Source organism: Oncorhynchus tshawytscha, linkage group LG28, assembly GCF_018296145.1.
Source record: "Oncorhynchus tshawytscha isolate Ot180627B linkage group LG28, Otsh_v2.0, whole genome shotgun sequence".
Classification (NCBI taxonomy): Eukaryota; Metazoa; Chordata; class Actinopteri; order Salmoniformes; family Salmonidae; genus Oncorhynchus; species Oncorhynchus tshawytscha.
This window is the reverse complement of record NC_056456.1, coordinates 23,850,722-23,869,304: the sequence shown is the minus strand read 5'-3', so window position 1 is coordinate 23,869,304 and position 18,583 is coordinate 23,850,722. Positions and strand designations below refer to the sequence as shown.

Here is an 18,583-nt window from a genome sequence, read left to right as displayed (position 1 = left end):
TTGGCATTGGGGGTGACCAGTGAAATATACCTGCTGGAGCGCATGCTACGGGTGTTTGCTGCTATGGTGACCAGTGAGCTGAGATATGGTGGGGCTTTACCTAGCAGAGACTTGTAGATGACCTGGAGCCAGTGGGTTTGGCGACGAGTATGAAGCAAGGGCCAGCCAACGAGAGCATACAGGTCGCAGTGTTGGGTAGTATATGGGGCTTTGGTGACAAAACGGATGGCACTGTGATAGACTGTATCCAATTTGTTGAGTAGAGTGTTGGAGGCTATTTTGTAAATGACATCGCCGAAGTCGAGGATCGGTAGGATGTTCAGTTTTACGAGGGTATGTTTGGCAGTATGAGTGAAGGATGCTTTGTTGCGAAATAGGAAGCCGATTCTAGATTTAATTTTGGATTGGAGATGTTTAATGTGAGTCTGGAAGGAGAGTTTACAGTCTAACCAGACACTTAGGTATTTGTAGTTGTCCATATATTCTAAGTCAGAACCGTTCAGAGTAGTGATGCTGGACGGGCGGGCAGGTGCGGGCAGTGAACGGTTGAAGAGCATGCATTTAGATTTACTTTCATTCAAGAGCAGTTGGAGTCTACGGAAGGAGAGTTGTATGGCATTGAAACTCATCCGGAGGTTAGTTAACACAGGTCCAAAGAAGGGCCAGAAGTATACAGAATGGTGTCGTCTGCGTTGAGGTGGATCAAAGAATCACTAGCAGCGAGAGCGACATCATTGATGTATACAGAAAAGAGAGTCTGCCTGAGAATTTAACCCTGTGGCACCCCCATAGAGACTGCCAGAGGTCCGGACAACAGGCCCTCCGATTTGACATACTGAACTCTATCGGAGAAGTAGTTGGTGAACCAAGCGAGGCAATCATTTGAGAAACCAAGGTTGTTGAGTCTGCCAATAAAAATGTTGCGATTGACAGAGTCGAAAGCCTTAGCCAGGTCGATGAATACGGCTGCACAGTAATGTCTCTTATCAATGGCGGTTATGATATCGCTTGAAGACCATCCAGTTTTAGTTTCTATTTGGCATATATTTTTAACTGTGCTGTTTCACAAAAGTTCTGAACCTACATACATCTTATGGACACAGTATATTTTACATTAGTTGTCTTGTTGTTTTTAGTCCCACCATTCAGCTCCACTCAATCCCTCCCATCTATCTCTGAACAACATCCAGCTTTGTTCTATTTGACATGTATTTTTCAACTGTGCTGTGATGTTTCAACAAAGTTCTGAACCTATTCTCATAGTTTCTACAAATTGTAAATTAATGATACATTTTTTTTTGTTGCTAAAAGTATTAAAAGTACTAATGACAGTATTTGTGATATGAAATCACTGCATGGAGTTAGTGCATGGAGCTAATGAAGATGTTTGTGTTTTGCTTTTCGTGTATTGATGTTAACATCGATGTGTATTTCGACGTGTATATTGATGTGTATAGTGTATATTGATGTGTAATGTTGTGTTTGATGTTTATACAAGGCTCATCAATCAAATTTAAAACAATTAATGTGTGTGATAAGTGATTCATCTTTACTTAGTTACTTACTTAGTTTGTTTTGTTAAGTTGTGACCTGTCTCTGTTGCAAGACGTACTGTAATGAATACACCCCTGGTCTAGGTGGGTTTCTGTTGTGGTCATTCCACAGACTGTAGACCTAGACCTGGATTAGGAGAGTGCTCTTGTCTGTTCTTCACTCACCATTGCAGTTGAAGCCTGACTCCATGTGGCACTTCTTAGAGCAGCCATCACCATCCAACAGATTGCCATCATCACAGTCCTCTGTCCTACAAACACAGAGACAGCAAGGATCAGTCATCTCCATAGTCTATACATTTTCATTACAAACACACATATCCTTTGATTTCACTACATTCTCCACTGAGAGAGACCAATAAGTATGACCTATATGAGTATACTGTAGTTTGGCTTCACTTGCACACTTGATAATGTACTGTAGACACTGCCCTAATGTATATGTTCTCTGTTACCAGGAGTTGCATGGCAAGTGGTTCAGTAACACAAGGAGTGCACAAAGAACAATGCCCAAGGACTAGTCAGCCCTTCGCCCTCTGAGTGGCCAAAATGTATCTGTCTATTACAGAATTCAGAGGACTGACTATTGAATATGACAGAATAATACGATAGTATCCATGTTTGATTTCTATCTGAAAGTTGTTTACTGAGGATAACTCTGATGCTATCTATATGGATGTATTATATATGGTAACTTGTTTCTGTACAGGGTGACCTCTGAATTACTCAATGCAAGAAGGTTTTATTGTCTTCCCAGGAATTCTGTCTTATTTACGTTGGTCTCATACCCGACACGCGCCTTTAATTTCTGTGACACCCTGTGGAGATTGGCCCTTACTCTGTAAACTTGGTATCATTTGATTGGTCAATGGTGGTTGGTTTTGGGTTGAAAGGTTACACCTTCAGGTGTTATACATTTTATTACATGCCTTTGTTCTCTCTCATCCTGTATCCAGGATGGGCTGGAAGCCTCTAAGCCTCTGGCTTAATAGGCATCTCTTTGTTCATGCTTTGTCTTCTAAGTTATGCTCAGAAGTATGCTTTCTAAAGCTTGTAACTTAAGCTTTATGCCTTGTATGTGAATCCATTCATTGTAAAAATGTTCATTTAAAATCCTCCTTTGATATAGACAATTGTATTTGTATTGAAACTGTCCAGAGTAATGAAGGTGGACTTGTTTACCATGATTACAACATTGCTGTGTATCAATTAGTAGTATTAATGAATGCATAATATTATGGCCATGTTCCTTCTACTGTTGGTGTGGTCAACAATGGATGAGAGAAAAAAGAACATACAGTGCCTTCAGAAAGTATTCAGACCTCTTGATTTTTCCGACATTTTGCTGTGTTACAGCCTGAATTTAAAATGGATGAAATTTAGATTTTTTTTGTATTACTGGCCTACACACAGTACCCCGTAATGCCAAAGTGGAATTGTTTTTTGTTTTAATTTTTAGTTTTTTTAATGAAAAGCTGAAATGTCTTGAGTCAATAAGTATTCAACACCTTTGTTTTGGCAAGCCTAAATAACTTCAGGAGTAAAAACGTGCTTAACAAGTCAAATAAATAAGTTGCATGGACTCTGTGTGCAATAATAGAGTTTAACATGATTTTTGAATGACTGATTCAAATGAATTTTGAATGACATCTCTGTACCCCACACATACAATTATCTGTAAGGTCTCTCAGTCGAGGAGTGCATTTCAAACACAGATATAACCACAAAGACCTGGAATGTTTTCCAATGTTTCACAAAGAAGGGCACCTATTGGGAGATGGGTAAAAATAAAAATAAAAGCAGACATTGAATATCTCTTTGAGCATCGGGAAGTTATTAATTACACTTTGGATGGTGTATCAATACACCCAGTCACTACAAAAATAGAGGCTAATTAAATTGCAGGAGGAAGGAAAACGCTCAGGGATTTCACCACGAGGCCAATGGTGACTTTAAAACAGTTCCAGAGTTAAATGGCTGTGATAGGAGAAAACTGAGGATGGATCCCCACATTGTATTTACTCCACAATACTAACTTAATTGACAGAGTGAATGAAAGGAAGCCTGCACAGAATACAAATATCTCAAAACGTGCATCTTGTTTGCAAAAAGGCACTAAAGTAATACTGCAAAAAATATGGGAAAGCAATTCACTTTTCTCCTGAATACAAAGTGTTACGTTTGGGAAAATCCAATACAACACATTACTGAACACCACTCTCCATAGCATAGTGGTGGCTCCATCATGTTATGTGTATGCTTGTAATCGTTAAGGACCGTGGAGTTTTCAAGGATAAAACAGAAACTGAATGGAGCTAAGAACAGGCAAAATCCTAGAGGAAAACCAGATTTAGTCTGCTTCCCACCAGACACTGGGAGATGAATTAACCTTTCAGCAGGACAATAACCCGAAAACACAACGCCAAATCTACACTGGAGTTGCTTACCAAGAAGACAGTGAATATTCCTGAGTGGCCAAGTTACAATTGTGACGTAAACCTCATTTTCAATAAATTTGCAAAACTGTCTAAATACATGTTTTCACTTTGTCATTATGGGGTATTGTGTGTCGATGGGTGAGAAAAACAAACAATTTAATCCATTTTAAATTCAGGCTGTAACACAACAAAATGTGGAATAAGTCAAAGAGTATGAATATACTCTCAAGGCACTTCATCTGGGATGTGAATACTGTGTAAACTGACTGACCCCTGGAGAAGTCCGTCACCGCAGTAGGCAGCACCATGGGTGTAGAGGAGAGGTGGGGAGAGCTCACTGAGAAGACCGTCTGCTTCCACCTGAACTCTGTACTGGTACTCCATGTCCTTTTCAATATCACTGTATGAACACATCAAAACATGCAGCATTCATGTATAAACAGCTTTCTAACTGCATTTTTGTCTCATGGAATTGTATTCCTTTAGAATTAAAGACATAATTGACATTTCAGATTATTTCCAGGTGGAATTGTTGCATAGAGATACAAAATGACTAAACTAAACCGATAGCTATTATTGTCAAATAACCATTTTGAACAGCAAGGTTATATGGAAACGACAGTGCACATAGATACACAATAAGAAACAGATTGTTCTTGTGTATCTGTGTCCAGAGTCACCTAGTCATCTAAGCTTGCTGTAGGAAGCAGTGACCTTAAACCTAAACAGGAGGTACGATGGGTACAGTGATATCATACCTCCTGTCCCAGAGCTATTGACCTGTTTTAGTCAGCTCCAAACTATAAAAAGAGCCTACCTTTGATTTCCCGGCAGCCCTCCTAGATTACCATTGTCTCCGGCCAGCTGTAAAGAATGCCTACAAAAATGCACATCCTCTACTCTCTCAGACGTGTCTGATTTCCTCCCGCTACAAATGACCCTTATTAATTATGGATCAACTCTAAGAGCCCGCTCTATCTAGCATACCACTGGAGGAGCCGGTGTGTTTTTTATTTAAGGGCTTAGACTTAGGGTAGTTTTGGGAATGATACAGTTATCAGTTATTAATGTACAAGTCAAATGTTTATGAACCACTAGTTAGCAGAAACTAGACTATGAGGGTCAGGGGAAAATAATACATTCTTGTCCATGGACTAACAACATAACTTTATCCTACACCTATTTCACACATACCCCAAAGGTGTTTTTTTTTTACTCCTAATAGACCAAAAACGAGAGTCACATATTTAAGGATTAGGATATCAAGTGCAAAACCATCTTGTTTTGCCAGCTATACCTCTTGGTGGCAGTGTAGACTCACAGTCACAATTCTTAGCCTTTCTTTCATTTCTCTCCTGCAATGCACTCCACTTCTCTCTCTTCACCTCTTCCTCCAAATGACAGGCCTCTCACTTATCATATACTAACCATGATGAGCATACAGTACAGAGCCTTCAGTGAGAGGAGATGGCTGAGCAACAGCTCCAAAGAGCCACAGGTGTTTACTGTTTTTGCTGGTCAAATTTGGTTTATATTCCAGCGACTGCCTTCCCCCAAACACAACCTCTCTGCCCTCCTCTTCCCTCCACATAACTTAATTCCCCTTGGTTTTTACATCTTTTTGCACTTACAGCCACTTGTGGAACTTTTAGAGATGAAACCAAATGTATTCCTCAATGTGACCTCTTAAGCACATCCACCTACTCCTGCAAGTGCTTGAAAAGCAACAGTATCCCAGAAAGTGTTAGTGGAAAATTACAAAATCATCCACAAGAAAATGTGTATGAAACTAATACCAAATACAAGCTGACTCTAATGAATAAAAGTAAGCTGGAACAGAATTTTAAAAATATATGTGAGATGGGAAATATCTTAATGTTTAGGGGGCTGACTTATGTTATGTGTAATGCAAAACTGGATGCAGATAATCAATTTAACACCTTTTCTCACTGCATGAGATTAAAATGGTTTGACGTACGCCGGAATCCTCTGAAAATGGTTCATTAAATAAAGCCCTTGATGTTGATTTGTATCAGTAGCTAGTGCTAAAAGGAATGTTGAATACATTTGGTTCTGTGTTGCGAAAACGGTGCCACACCGAAATACTTGATAATGACACAAATCTCAGTTTCTGGGGCTACAGACGATTATGTATGGTCTTTGTAAGTGACATAAATTATACTTTTACATGACCTCAAACATCTGTGTCCACACAAGATACATTTCCAGACTAAGTTCAAAGTATTAGTAGTTATTAGTAGTTGCTGAATTCCAGAGTGTGCACCTACATACAGTACAGTAGTTTGGACACACCTACTCATTCAAGTTTTTTGTTGTTGTTATTTTTACTATTTTTACATCGTAGAATAATAGTGACTACATCAAAACTATGAAATAACACATATTGAATCGTGTAGTAACCAAAAACGTGTTAAACAAATCTAAATAAATGTAATATTTGAGATTCTTCAAAGTTGCCACCCTTTGCCTTGATGAAAGCTTTGCACACGCTTGGCATTCTCTCAACCAGCTTAACCCGGAATGCTTTTCCAACCATCTTGAAGGAGTTCCCACAAATGCTGAGCACTTGTTGGCTGCTTTTCCTTTACTCTGCAGTCAAACTCATCCCAAACCATCTCAATTGGGTGATTGTGGAGGCCAGGTCATCTGATGCAGCACTCCATCACTCTCCTTCTTGGTCAAAAAAAAATAAATGCAGAACTAAGAACAGATACAGCCCTTGGTTCACCCCAGACCTGACTGCCCTCGACCAGCACAAAAACATCCTGTGGCGGACTGCAATAGCATCGAATAGTCCCCGTGATATGCAACTGTTCAGGGAAGTCCGGAACCAATACACGCAGTCAGTCAGGAGAGCTAAGGCCAGCTTCTTCAGGCAGAAGTTTGCATCCTGTAGCTCCAACTCCAAAAAGTTCTGGGACACTGTGAAGTCCATGGAGAACAAGAGCACCTCCTCCCAGCTGCCCACTGCACTGAGGCTAGGTAACACGGTCACCACCGATAAATCCATGATTATCGAAAACTTCAATAAGCATTTCTCAACGGCTGGCCATGCCTTCCGCCTGGCTACTCCAACCTCGGCCAACAGCTCCGCCCCCGGCAGCTCCTCGCCCAAGCCTCTCCAGGTTCTCCTTTACCCAAATCCAGATAGCAGATGTTCTGAAAGAGCTGCAAAACCTGGACCCGTACAAATCAGCTGGGCTTGACAATCTGGACCCCCTATTTCTGAAACTATCCGCCGCCATTGTCGCAACCCCTATTACCAGCCTGTTCAACCTCTCTTCCATATCGTCTGAGATCCCCAAGGATTGAAAGCTGCCGCAGTCATCCCCTCTTCAAAGGGGGAGACACCCTGGACCCAAACTGTTACAGACCTATATCCATCCTGCCCTGCCTATCTAAGGTCTTCGAAAGCCAAGTCAACAAACAGGTCACTGACCATCTCGAATCCCACCGTACCTTCTCCGCTGTGCAATCTGGTTTCCGAGCCGGTCACGGGTGCACCTCAGCCACGCTCAAGGTACTAAATGATATCATAACCGCCATCGATAAAAGACAGTACTGTGCAGCCGTCTTCATCGACCTTGCCAAGGCTTTCGACTCTGTCAATCACCATATTCTTATCGGCAGACTCAGTAGCCTCGGTTTTTCGGATGACTGCCTTGCCTGGTTCAGCAATTACTTTGCAGACAGAGTTCAGTGTGTCAAATCGGAGGGCATGCTGTCCGGTCCTCTGGCAGTCTCTATGGGGGTGCCACAGGGTTCAATTCTCGGGCCGACTCTTTTCTCTGTATATATCAATGATGTTGATCTTGCTGCGGGCGATTCCCTGATCCATCTCTACGCAGACGACACCATTCTATATACTCTCGGCCCGTCATTGGACACTGTGCTATCTAACCTCCAAACAAGCTTCAATGCCATACAACACTCCTTCCGTGGCCTCCAACTGCTCTTAAACGCTAGTAAAACCAAATGCATGCTTTTCAACCGATCGCTGCCTGCACCCGCATGCCCGACTAGCATCACCACCCTGGATGGTTCCGACCTTGAATATGTGGACATCTATAAGTACCTAGGTGTCTGACTAGACTGCAAACTCTCCTTCCAGACTCATATCAAACATCTCCAATCAAAAATCAAATCAAGAGTCGGCTTTCCATTCCGCAACAAAGCCTCCTTCACTCACGCCGCCAAGCTTACCCTAGTAAAACTGACTATCCTACCGATCCTCGACTTCGGCGATGTCATCTACAAAATGGCTTCCAACACTCTACTCAGCAAACTGGATGCAGTCTATCACAGTGCCATCCATTTTGTCACTAAAGCACCTTATACCACCCACCACTGCGGCTTGTATGCTCTGGTCGGCTGGCCCTCGCTACATATTCGTCGCCAGACCCACTGGCTCCAGGTCATCTACAAGTCCATGCTAGGTAAAGCTCCGCCTTATCTCAGTTCACTGGTCACGATGGCAACACACATCCGTAGCACGCGCTCCAGCAGGTGTATCTCACTGATCATCCCTAAAGCCAACACCTCATTTGGCCGCCTTTCGTTCCAGTACTCTGCTGCCTGTGACTGGAACGAATTGCAAAATCGCTGAAGTTGGAGACTTTTATCTCCCTCACCAACTTCAAACATCAGCTATCTGAGCAGCTAACCGATCGCTGCAGCTGTACATAGTCTATTGGTAAATAGCCCACCCATTTTCACCTACCTCATCCCCATACTGTTTTTATTTATTTACTTTTCTGCTCTTTTGCACACCAATATCTCTACCTGTACATGACCATCTGATCATTTATCACTCCAGTGTTAATCTGCAAAATTGTAATTATTCGCCTACCTCCTCATGCCTTTTGCACACATTGTATATAGACTCCCCCTTTGTTTTCTACTGTGTTATTGACTTGTTAATTGTTTATTCCATGTGTAACTCTGTGTTGTCTGATCACACTGCTATGCTTTATCTTGGCCAGGTCGCAGTTGCAAATGAGAACTTGTTCTCAACTAGCCTACCTGGTTAAATAAAGGTGAAATAAAAAAGAAAAAAATTAAAAAGCCCTTACACATGCTGAGCACTTGTTAGCTGCTTTTCCTTTACTCTGCGGTCCAACTCATCCCAAACCATATCAATTGGGTTGAGGTCGTGTGACTGTGGAGGACAGGTCATATGATGCAGCACTCCATCACTCTCTTCTTGGTCAAATAGTCCTTACACAGCCTGGAGGTGTGTTTTGGGTCATTGTCTTGTTGAAAAACAAATTATAGTCCCACCAAGAGCAAACCAGATGGGATGGCATATCGCTGCAGATTGCTGTGGTAGCCATGCTGGTTAAGTGTGCTTTGAAATCTAAATAAATCACTGACAGTGTCACCAGCAAAGCACCATCGCACCACCTCCTCCATGGGAACCACACATGCAGAGATCATCCGTTCACCTACTCTGCGTCTCACAAAGACACAGCGGTTGGAACCAAAAATCTCAAATTTGGACTCATCAGACCAAAGGACAGATTTCCACCGGTCTAATGTCCATTGCTCGTATTTCTTGGCCCAAGCAAGTCTATTCTTCTTCCTGGTGTCCTTTAGTGGTGGTTTCTTTGCAGCAATTCGACCATGAAGGCCTGCTTCACGCAGTCTCCTGCGCAACAACAGTTGATGTTGCGATGTGTCTGTTTCTTGAACTCTGTGAAGCATTTATTTGGACTGCAATCTGAGATGCAGTTACCTCTAAAGAACTTATCCTCTGCAGCAAAGGTAACTCTGGGTCTTCCATTCCTGTGGCAGTCCTCATGAGAGCCAGTTTTATCACAGCCCTTGATGGTTTTTGCGACTGCACTTGAAGAAACTCTCAAAGTTCTTGACATTTTCTGGCGTGACTGACCTTTATGTCTTAAAGTAATGATGGACTGTCATTTCTCTTTGGTTATTTGAGCTGTTCTTGCCATTATTTGAACTTGGTCTTTTACCAAATAGGGCAGTCTTCTGTATACCACCCATACCTTGTCACAACACAACTGATTTGCTCAAATGCAATAAGAAGGAAAGAAATTTCACAAATGAACTTTTAACAAGGCACACCTGTTAATTGAAATGCATTCTAGGTGACTACCTCATGAAGCTGGTTGAGAGAATGCCAAGAGTGTGCAAAGTTGTGTTCAAGGCAGAGGGTGGCTACTTTGAAGAATCTCAAATATAAAATATATTTGAATTTGTTTAACACTTTTTTGGTTACTACATGATTCTATGTGTTATTTCATAGTTTTTATGTCTTCACTATAATTTTATAATGTAGAAAATAGTAAAAAATAAAGAAAAACCCTTGAATGAGTAGGTGTGTCCAAACTTTTGACTGGGACTGTATATCTGTCGGTGTCAATATTACTGTACCTGTCTGTAAATGTAAGCAGAGTTTGCTGGACCAGATCGCCTGAAAACGGCGGTTGCCGGACAACTCGGTAGATCAGAGGCTGGCAACTGGAGCAGAGAGGATTATGGGGGCCAGAAGTAAGCAGAACAGCGTCAATCTCCATCTTCTCATCAAAGGTGCTCAGTTTGACAGCTGCCACCCTTTTTTCGGTGTGCACATGTAGGGTGAGGGGCACATCACAGAAGACGTGCTGTGGACCCATGTCTAGAGACTCGTCTGTGTCTGTTATTAGCTCGATGTTGATAATCACCTGGTTATCTGTAGAGACAACATGGTGGATAATTATAAGCTGTATAATCTAACCGTTCCAGAGTAGTGCACATGCTTGACCCTTTATTTATTCATAAATACCTAGGACAAATAACTGGTGTAACTTCACATTACCTGCTCAGATGAATAGCCAAAACATTATCATTCATGTAGACACAACGTGTGGCTTCTATTGTGGAGAGTTTCAGCAATGTTAAATGTACACTATTGAAGACCACTAGAATGAACCCGGGACCCACCGGCTGAGATGTAGGTGACCCACACAGTGAGGCTGTCAGGGACCACAAGGTGGAGGAAGCGCAGCATCAGGACGCAGCCCTCGGTTTCAGGGCAGGGAGACGTCACGTTGGCATCATACAGGCTGAGTTCTGGACTCCAGGCCTGTAGGCTGGGCTCACAGGTCTGGTATACATCTGGAGGGCCTGTAAACGCACACACGCACACAGACACACACACACACACTGGTCTTACAATATATACACCTACTGTACATGCGTCCCAAATGGCCCCCTCTACCCTTTATATTGCACTACTTTTGACAAGAGTCCATAGGGGTCTGGTCAAAGGTAGTGTACTATATAGTAAATATGGTGCCATTTGGAATGCAACCAAATAAAGGGAAAAGTTACAACAGATATAGCAGATAGGCCTACAACTTTTTTCTACATCCAAGCCTTCTCAACTGATGACATGCACAGTACCTTCCCACCCACACTGATAAAATGCAGAGAGCTAGAATTCATTGGTTTCAAAGTTAGGCACTATGTTGTCTTTAATTAGTGCAGTATCTTTACTAAAGTTGTGAAATGATTTGAATCACTGAAAAACCATTACTGAACTATTATTAAAGAGGGCTAGTAGAGAGTACAAGCTAGTTCTGAGGGAAGTTCTGAGGGAGAATCATGCAGTAGAGCGAGACTGGGAAAATCACATGACCTGGTTTTGGACTGGACTGGTATTTTCCTAACCATCCTCTAGAACACAACATACCCAGGTGCAACTTTACACAGGAAAGGAATCAATTTCTGAATTGGGACAGACAGGGCTCACAAAACAATTTATAAAGCATGTTAATTTCCTCTGTGGTAAAAGAGGAACAGGAGCATGTTGTGTGTCTCAGCAGAGCACTGAAATAAACTGCCGAATGGAGAGGGATAGAGGGAGAGAGCCTGCAGCAGTAGCCCCAGCCAGCCAATGCCTGAGCGTCCTCAGCTTCTGCTATCTGCACCCAATGTGGCTCCTTCACATGTGTGGATTTGTGCAGGGTAAACATCAGCACGCCAAGTCAAACCATAAAACTAAATTGGTCAGATAAACAGAGAAAGGCCTCAACACAGGCCCAGATTAATCACTGTATCAGATGTGGCAAACGGCTCCCACAGGAAAGCCTAGTAGGAAAGCCTAGTGCTTCAAGATCTTAGTGTGTCATCCTTCCTACTTTCAGCAACTTAACCATGTCACTACTTTTCCCCTTTCTCAAGATGAAATAGACTCCCCGGGTCTGGAAATTAATGCTTGGGTTTCAGTGGAGGAACACATCAAAGGGAGGATATGTTTCTGTGAAAAGAATGATGTAGCCTAGATACAGTATTTTACCTGATATAAATGCTCCTTTCGTCTGAGTGTGCCAGAGCCGCAGAATAGCTGATGAATTTACTAACGCTCAACACCGGTTGAATATGGCTGGTGTCAGTAAATGTCAGCAAAAAAAGCGTAATTACATTGTTGCCAGGAGCACAATTACAACCACCAACACTCTGGATAACATGAAAACAGTTTAACCAGCTCTGCTAGGGCGAGTATGGTCAGAGTTTGGGTGGGGGTTAAATGGTCAGAGTTTGGGTGGGGGTTAATAAAGCTTAAGATGATTCTTATGGCACTGCACACGGTCAGTGTGAACTTTATTTTACTATTCATATTTTTGACAACTTTTACTTCACTACATTCCTAAAGAAATGTATTACTCAATACATTTTACTGACACCCAAAAGTACTTGTTACAATTTGAATGCTTAGCAGGACAGAAAAATTGTCCAATTCACACACATCATGAGAACATCTCTTGTCATCCCTACTGCATCTGATCTGGTGGATTCACTAAACACATGCTTCATTCGTAAATTATGTCTGAGTGTTGGAGTGTGCCCCTGGCTATCTGTAAATAATGTCTGAGTTTGGAGTGTGCCCCTGGCTATCTGTATATTAAAAAAACAAGAACATTGAGCTATCCGATTTGCTTAATATAAGGAATGTCAACTGATTTATACTTTTACTTTTGATACTTAAGTATGTTTAAAAACAAATACTTTTAGAATTTTTCAAATTTTGTCAGAAAGTTGTTTTCATTGCAATTTAAAGCTTACTGTTAGCTAGCTAGCTAGCTGACGTTAGATGCCTGGCTCGCTGGCTAACATTATGTTTATGATCTGTGTGTAGTAATGTTATCTCAGAATTTCACATTGCTAGTTATAGCCTGATGTTAGCTAGCTAACTAGCTAATATTGAACCTATTTGGTTAACTTTAGCTAGCTATGACAATCGGATTGTATTCCTAGTGCTCTATGGATTAGGATTATGGTTAATTTTTTCACTAGCGAGCTTGCTAGCTACATGTCTAAACAAAATACCCCAAGTTAAAGCTTACTGTTAGCTAGCTAGCTGACAATAGATGGCTGGCTCGCTAGCTAACATTACGTTTATGATCTGTGTGTAGTCATGTTATCCCAGAATTCCATTTCGCATTGCTAGTTATCGCCTAATGTTAGCTAGCTAACTAGCTAATATTGAACCTATTTGGTTAATTAACTTTAGCTAGCTTTGACAATCGGTTTGTATTGCTAGTGCTCTATGGATTAGGAATATGGTTCATTGTTTCACTAGCGAGCTTGCTAGCTACATGTCTAAACAAAATACCCCAGGTTAAAGCGTACTGTTAGCTAGCTAGCTGATGTTAGATGGCTGGCTCGCTAGCTAACATTACATTTATGATCTGTGTGGAGTAATGTTATCTCAGAATTCCATTTCGCATTGAAAGTTATCGCCTAATGTAGGCTAGCTAACTAGCTAATATTGAACCTATTTGGTTAACTTTAGCTAGCTTTGACAATCGGTTTGTATTGCTAGTGCTCTATGGATTAGGATTATGGTTCATTGTTTAGCTAACAAAAGACTCCATTTAGCTAGATGATCACATCACTCATCAAGTTAGCCAGGTGTGTCTGACGGTGATTACGGCTATCTATTGTATAATAATGCCAAAATATTTGTATCTGGAATTTGTCTTTCATCATCAGTAGAACATGCCTGACCGTCCTCCACCATTCATACAAGGAGAATGGTCTAATGCCTCCCATCAAAAAGAGAGATGGCCCAAGCAAGCACAGGTTACACCTGAAGCATGAGGACTTGCAGCGAGGGGTGAACTTCATCAACAACTACGCAGAGGATAATGCAATATTATTACCAGGACACAAACACTTTGGTGGAAAGTTGCTGCCATCCCATGTGACAAAAGCAGCAGTGTGGCATCTCTACAAGGAATCGATGACAACACTTGGTATGTAAAGCAACACGTTTTGATTATTTAATTGACCTACAACATGATTGGCACTACTTTTATTGATCTTACATTATTGTAAGTGTTACCATGTTATCATTTTAAAACTTCTTGGCGCACCCATCCCGTTAGCGGGATCATTTTTGTCAACATCCGCTGAATTGCAGAGCGCCAAATACAAATTAAATTACTAAAAATATTTAATAATCATGAAATCACAAGTGCAATATAGCAAAACACCGCTGAGCTTCTTGTTAATCCACCTGGCATGTCAGATTTAAAAAAAGCTTTACAGCAAAAGCTATTCAAGCGTTTATGTTAGGACATCTCTCTCAGCAGACAAAACATTACAAACAGCTAGCAGCAAAGTAGATTGGTCACGAAAGTCAGAAAAGCAATTAAAATGAATCGCTTACCTCAGATGATCTTCGGATGTTTGCACTCACGAGACTCCCAGGTACACAATAAATGTTCCTTTTGTTCCATAAAGATTATTTTTATATCCACATTTGGTTGGCGCGTTTTGTTCAGAAATCCACAGGCTCGAGCGGTCACGACGGGGCAGACGAAAATTCCAAATAGTATCCGTAAAGTTCGTAGAAACATGTCAAACGTTTTTTATAATCAATCCTCAGGTTGTTTTTACAATAAACAATAAATAATATTTCAACCGGACCGTAGCTTTATCAATAGGAGAGAGAGAGAAAATGTCTGCTCCAAGCTGTTGCGCATGCAAAACTCTGCTGGCACCCAGCCATCCACTAACTCGATGTGATAATTTTTGCTCATTTTTCAGAATAAAAGTCTGAAACTATGTCTAAAGACTGTTCACACCAGGTGGAAGGCATAGGGAAAGGAATCTGGTTGATATCCCTATAAATGGAGGGAATGCATGCAATGGAACAGGGAGATTAGTTTCTCTTAGGCACTTCCTTGTTGGATTTTCCTCAGGTTTTCGCCTGCAATATCAGTTCTGTTATACTCACAGACAATATCTTGACAGTTTTGGAAACTTTAGAGTGTTTTCTATCCTAATCTGACAATTATATGCATATTCTAGTTTCTGGGCATGAGAAATAGGCAGTTTCGTTTGGGTATGTTTTTCATCCAAACATCAAAATACTGCCCCTACACTCAACAGGTTTTAACTTCCAATTTCCAAGATGATGTTTCTGTATGCAGTGCTGCTGCTCTGCACATTTGTAGGTAAATGAAAGTTACCTGATAATGATTTATAAAAAATGATGTGATATATCTTAATATTGTATCTTAATGTGCTTTTGTTGTTTGCAGGTGCACTATCCTTCTGACCCTATGCAGCCAGGTCCCATCTACCTTTTAACACCTCACAAGTGTGGCTTGTTTGGTGTCTGCTGTGAAGGAATACCACAACAAGTCAACTACTTGATTGATGAAGGCATGTCATCCAGCAAAGGCAGCAGTGCAGTCATCAACTACATGCACCATTTCTTCACCAACTAAGGAGTTTGGGAATCACTTGTGGCCCTGAATTGTGATAACTCCAATGGCCAAAACAAGAACAAGTTTGTGCTCTGGTATTGTGCCACCACAGTCTGGACCTTCACTTCCTGATCACAGGCCACACCAAGTTTGCCCCAGGCTGGTGCTTTGGCCTCATCAAGCAGCGCTTCAGAAAGACCAGAGGGAACACCTTTTCTGAGATTGCTGATGTTGTGAAGGACAGCACTGTGACAGGGGTCAACATTCCAAAGCTGGTTGGACTGGAGGATGGTACGGTGCTGGTGGAAAGCTATGGCTGGTAACAACACCTGACTCCGTACTTCAGGAAGCTGCTACAGTTCAAGCAGCACCAGCACTTCAGGTGAATATAATCTTCATTGCATTGTATGAGGTTATTCTTCTTATCTTAAGTCAAACTAAATGCATGCTCTTCAACCGATTGCTGCCCGCTCATGCCTGCCCATCCAGCATCACTACTCTGGACGGTTCTGACTTAGAATATGTGGACAACTACAAATACCTAGGTGTCTGGTTAGACTGTAAACTCTCCTTCCAGACTCACATTAAGCATCTCCAATCCAAAATTAAATCTAGAATCGGCTTCCTATTTCGCAACATTCCTATTCCTTCACTCATGCTGCCAAACACACCCTCGTACAACTGACCATCCTACCGATTCTGGACTTCGGAACATAGAATACCCACCCAAATTACACCCTGACCAAACCAAAATAGAGACATAAAAAGCTCTAAGGTCAGGGCGTGACAGATGCAGTCTATCACAGTGCCATCCATTTTGTCACCAAAGCCCCATATACTACCAACCACTGCAACCTGTATGCTCTCGTTGCCTGGCCCTCGGTTCATACCTGTCGCCAAACCCACTGGCTCCAGGTCATCTACAAGTCTCTGCTAGGTAAAGCCCCGCCTTATCTCAGCTCACTGGTCACCATAGCAGCACTCACCCGTAGCACGCGCTCCAGCAGGTATATCTCACTGGTCACCCCCAAAGCCAATTTTTCCTTTGGCCGCCTTTCCTTTCAGTTCTCTGCTGCCAATGACTGGAACGAACTGCAAAAATCACTGAAGCTGGATACTCATATCTCCCTCACTAGCTTTAAGCACCAGCTTTCAGAGCAGCTCACAGATCACTGCACCTGTACATAGCCCATCTGTAAACAGCCCATCCAACTACCTCATCCCCATACTGTATTTATTTATCTTGCTCCTTTGCACCCCAGTATCTCTACTTGCACAGTCATCTTCTGCACATTTACCGTTCCAGTGTTTAATTGCTATATTGTAATTACTTCGTCACCATATTGATTGCCTTACCTCCATTATTTACCTAATTTGCACACACTGTTTATATACTTTTTTCTACTGTATTATTGACTGTATGTTTGTTTATTCTATGTGTAACTCTGTGTTGTTGTATGTGTCAATCTGCTGTGCTTTATCTTGGTCAGGTTTCAGTTGTAAATGGGAACTTGTTCTCAACTAGCCTACCTGATTAAATAAAGGTGAAATAAAAAATATATATATATACAATAATCTAAACATGGGAGGTGAATTGATGTTGTGCAATGTTGTAATGTCTTCATTTTTTTGTTATTTCCTGTTTTACAGCTTCGATGCTCTGGAGCCGGGTGTTGTGGTTGCCAAGGAGCATTCAGACTCAGTCGGGACCCGGTTTCAGCTGCTGCGCAAAGCTGAAATCCTTCCTCACATAGATGTTCTGCCTGTACAAGCACCACCTGGACTGGACACAGCTAGACAAACTTATGTTTTTGAGAAGATCAGGGAGTTTTGCGACGAAGAGGCTGTGGGCAACACATGCCCTGCACCAAAGTCAAGGGCAGGACAGAAACAGGCTCTCCGGATATAGATTCCCTTGTTCATGCGTGGTTTGCACGGACCAGTCATCAGCACTATCTGCTGTGCCTCTATTCAAATGACTCTGTCCTAACACACGCCATACGTTGCAGTTACTATTTTTTTCTTATCCTACTGTTCAGCCACGTTACTCCTGATTGTATGCATATAACTACCTCATCTATCACTGAAATTGTTATTGATATTGTTATTGTTCTTGTTCTTGTACATACTGTATATTCTTTTATTTATATTGACGCTATCTATTTCTGATATTGGTTCTATGCAAGTAACCATTTGTACGTTTACACCTTCTGTAGAGACCCATCCACTTGGCAGTATGTGGCTGAGGGTTATAGCATTTCGTTCACATGACCCATCAATTTAGACGTGTGTCTGGATAAGCGTCATCTAATATTTATAAAACATTATTATCTGAGTCAACATGGGCCAGCATCCCTGTGGAACACTTTCAACACCTTGGAGAGGCCATGCTCATATTTAGGGTGTTCTGAGGGCAAAGGGGGTGCAACTCAATATTAGGATGTTTTGTACACTCAGTGTACAGAAGGCCTCATTAATTTTGAAATTGATAAAACTTTTGTTTTCCTGTTCTAGCAGAAGTTCTCAAGGGCCATGAATGAACTCCATGGCTTAAACATGGACAAGCAGGTAATAGAACTCTCTCTCATAAACTACACTACAGTACACAAAAAAAGCCAACTCCCCCAGAATTATAGATTCCACTCTTTTCTCCTGGCTAATGCTATAATTGTATTTATCGTTATTAAAAGTAATGCATGGAGAGTTCTCACTAATCCGGACGCTTTTAAGAAATCCTATGACAACCTCCGATGAGCCATCAAACAGGGAAAGCATCAATACAGGACTAAGACAGAATCCTACTACGCCGGCTCTAATGCTCATCGGATGTGGCAGGGCTTGCAAACTA

At 41.7% G+C, this 18,583-nt stretch overlaps 1 protein-coding gene across 1 annotated transcript in view; it reads right to left on the bottom strand.

The window, feature by feature from the left end:
* pappa2 (pappalysin 2) overlaps positions 1-18,583 on the bottom strand; it is a 67,082-nt gene that overhangs the window by 28,083 nt on the left and 20,416 nt on the right. Inside the window, exons 7-10 of the mRNA XM_042308190.1 lie at positions 10,958-11,140; positions 10,409-10,706; positions 4,263-4,391; positions 1,719-1,804 (exon numbers count right to left, since the gene is read on the bottom strand). Coding sequence (XP_042164124.1) covers positions 1,719-1,804; positions 4,263-4,391; positions 10,409-10,706; positions 10,958-11,140 — 696 coding nt within the window. The remainder of the gene's footprint in view (positions 1-1,718; positions 1,805-4,262; positions 4,392-10,408; positions 10,707-10,957; positions 11,141-18,583) is intronic.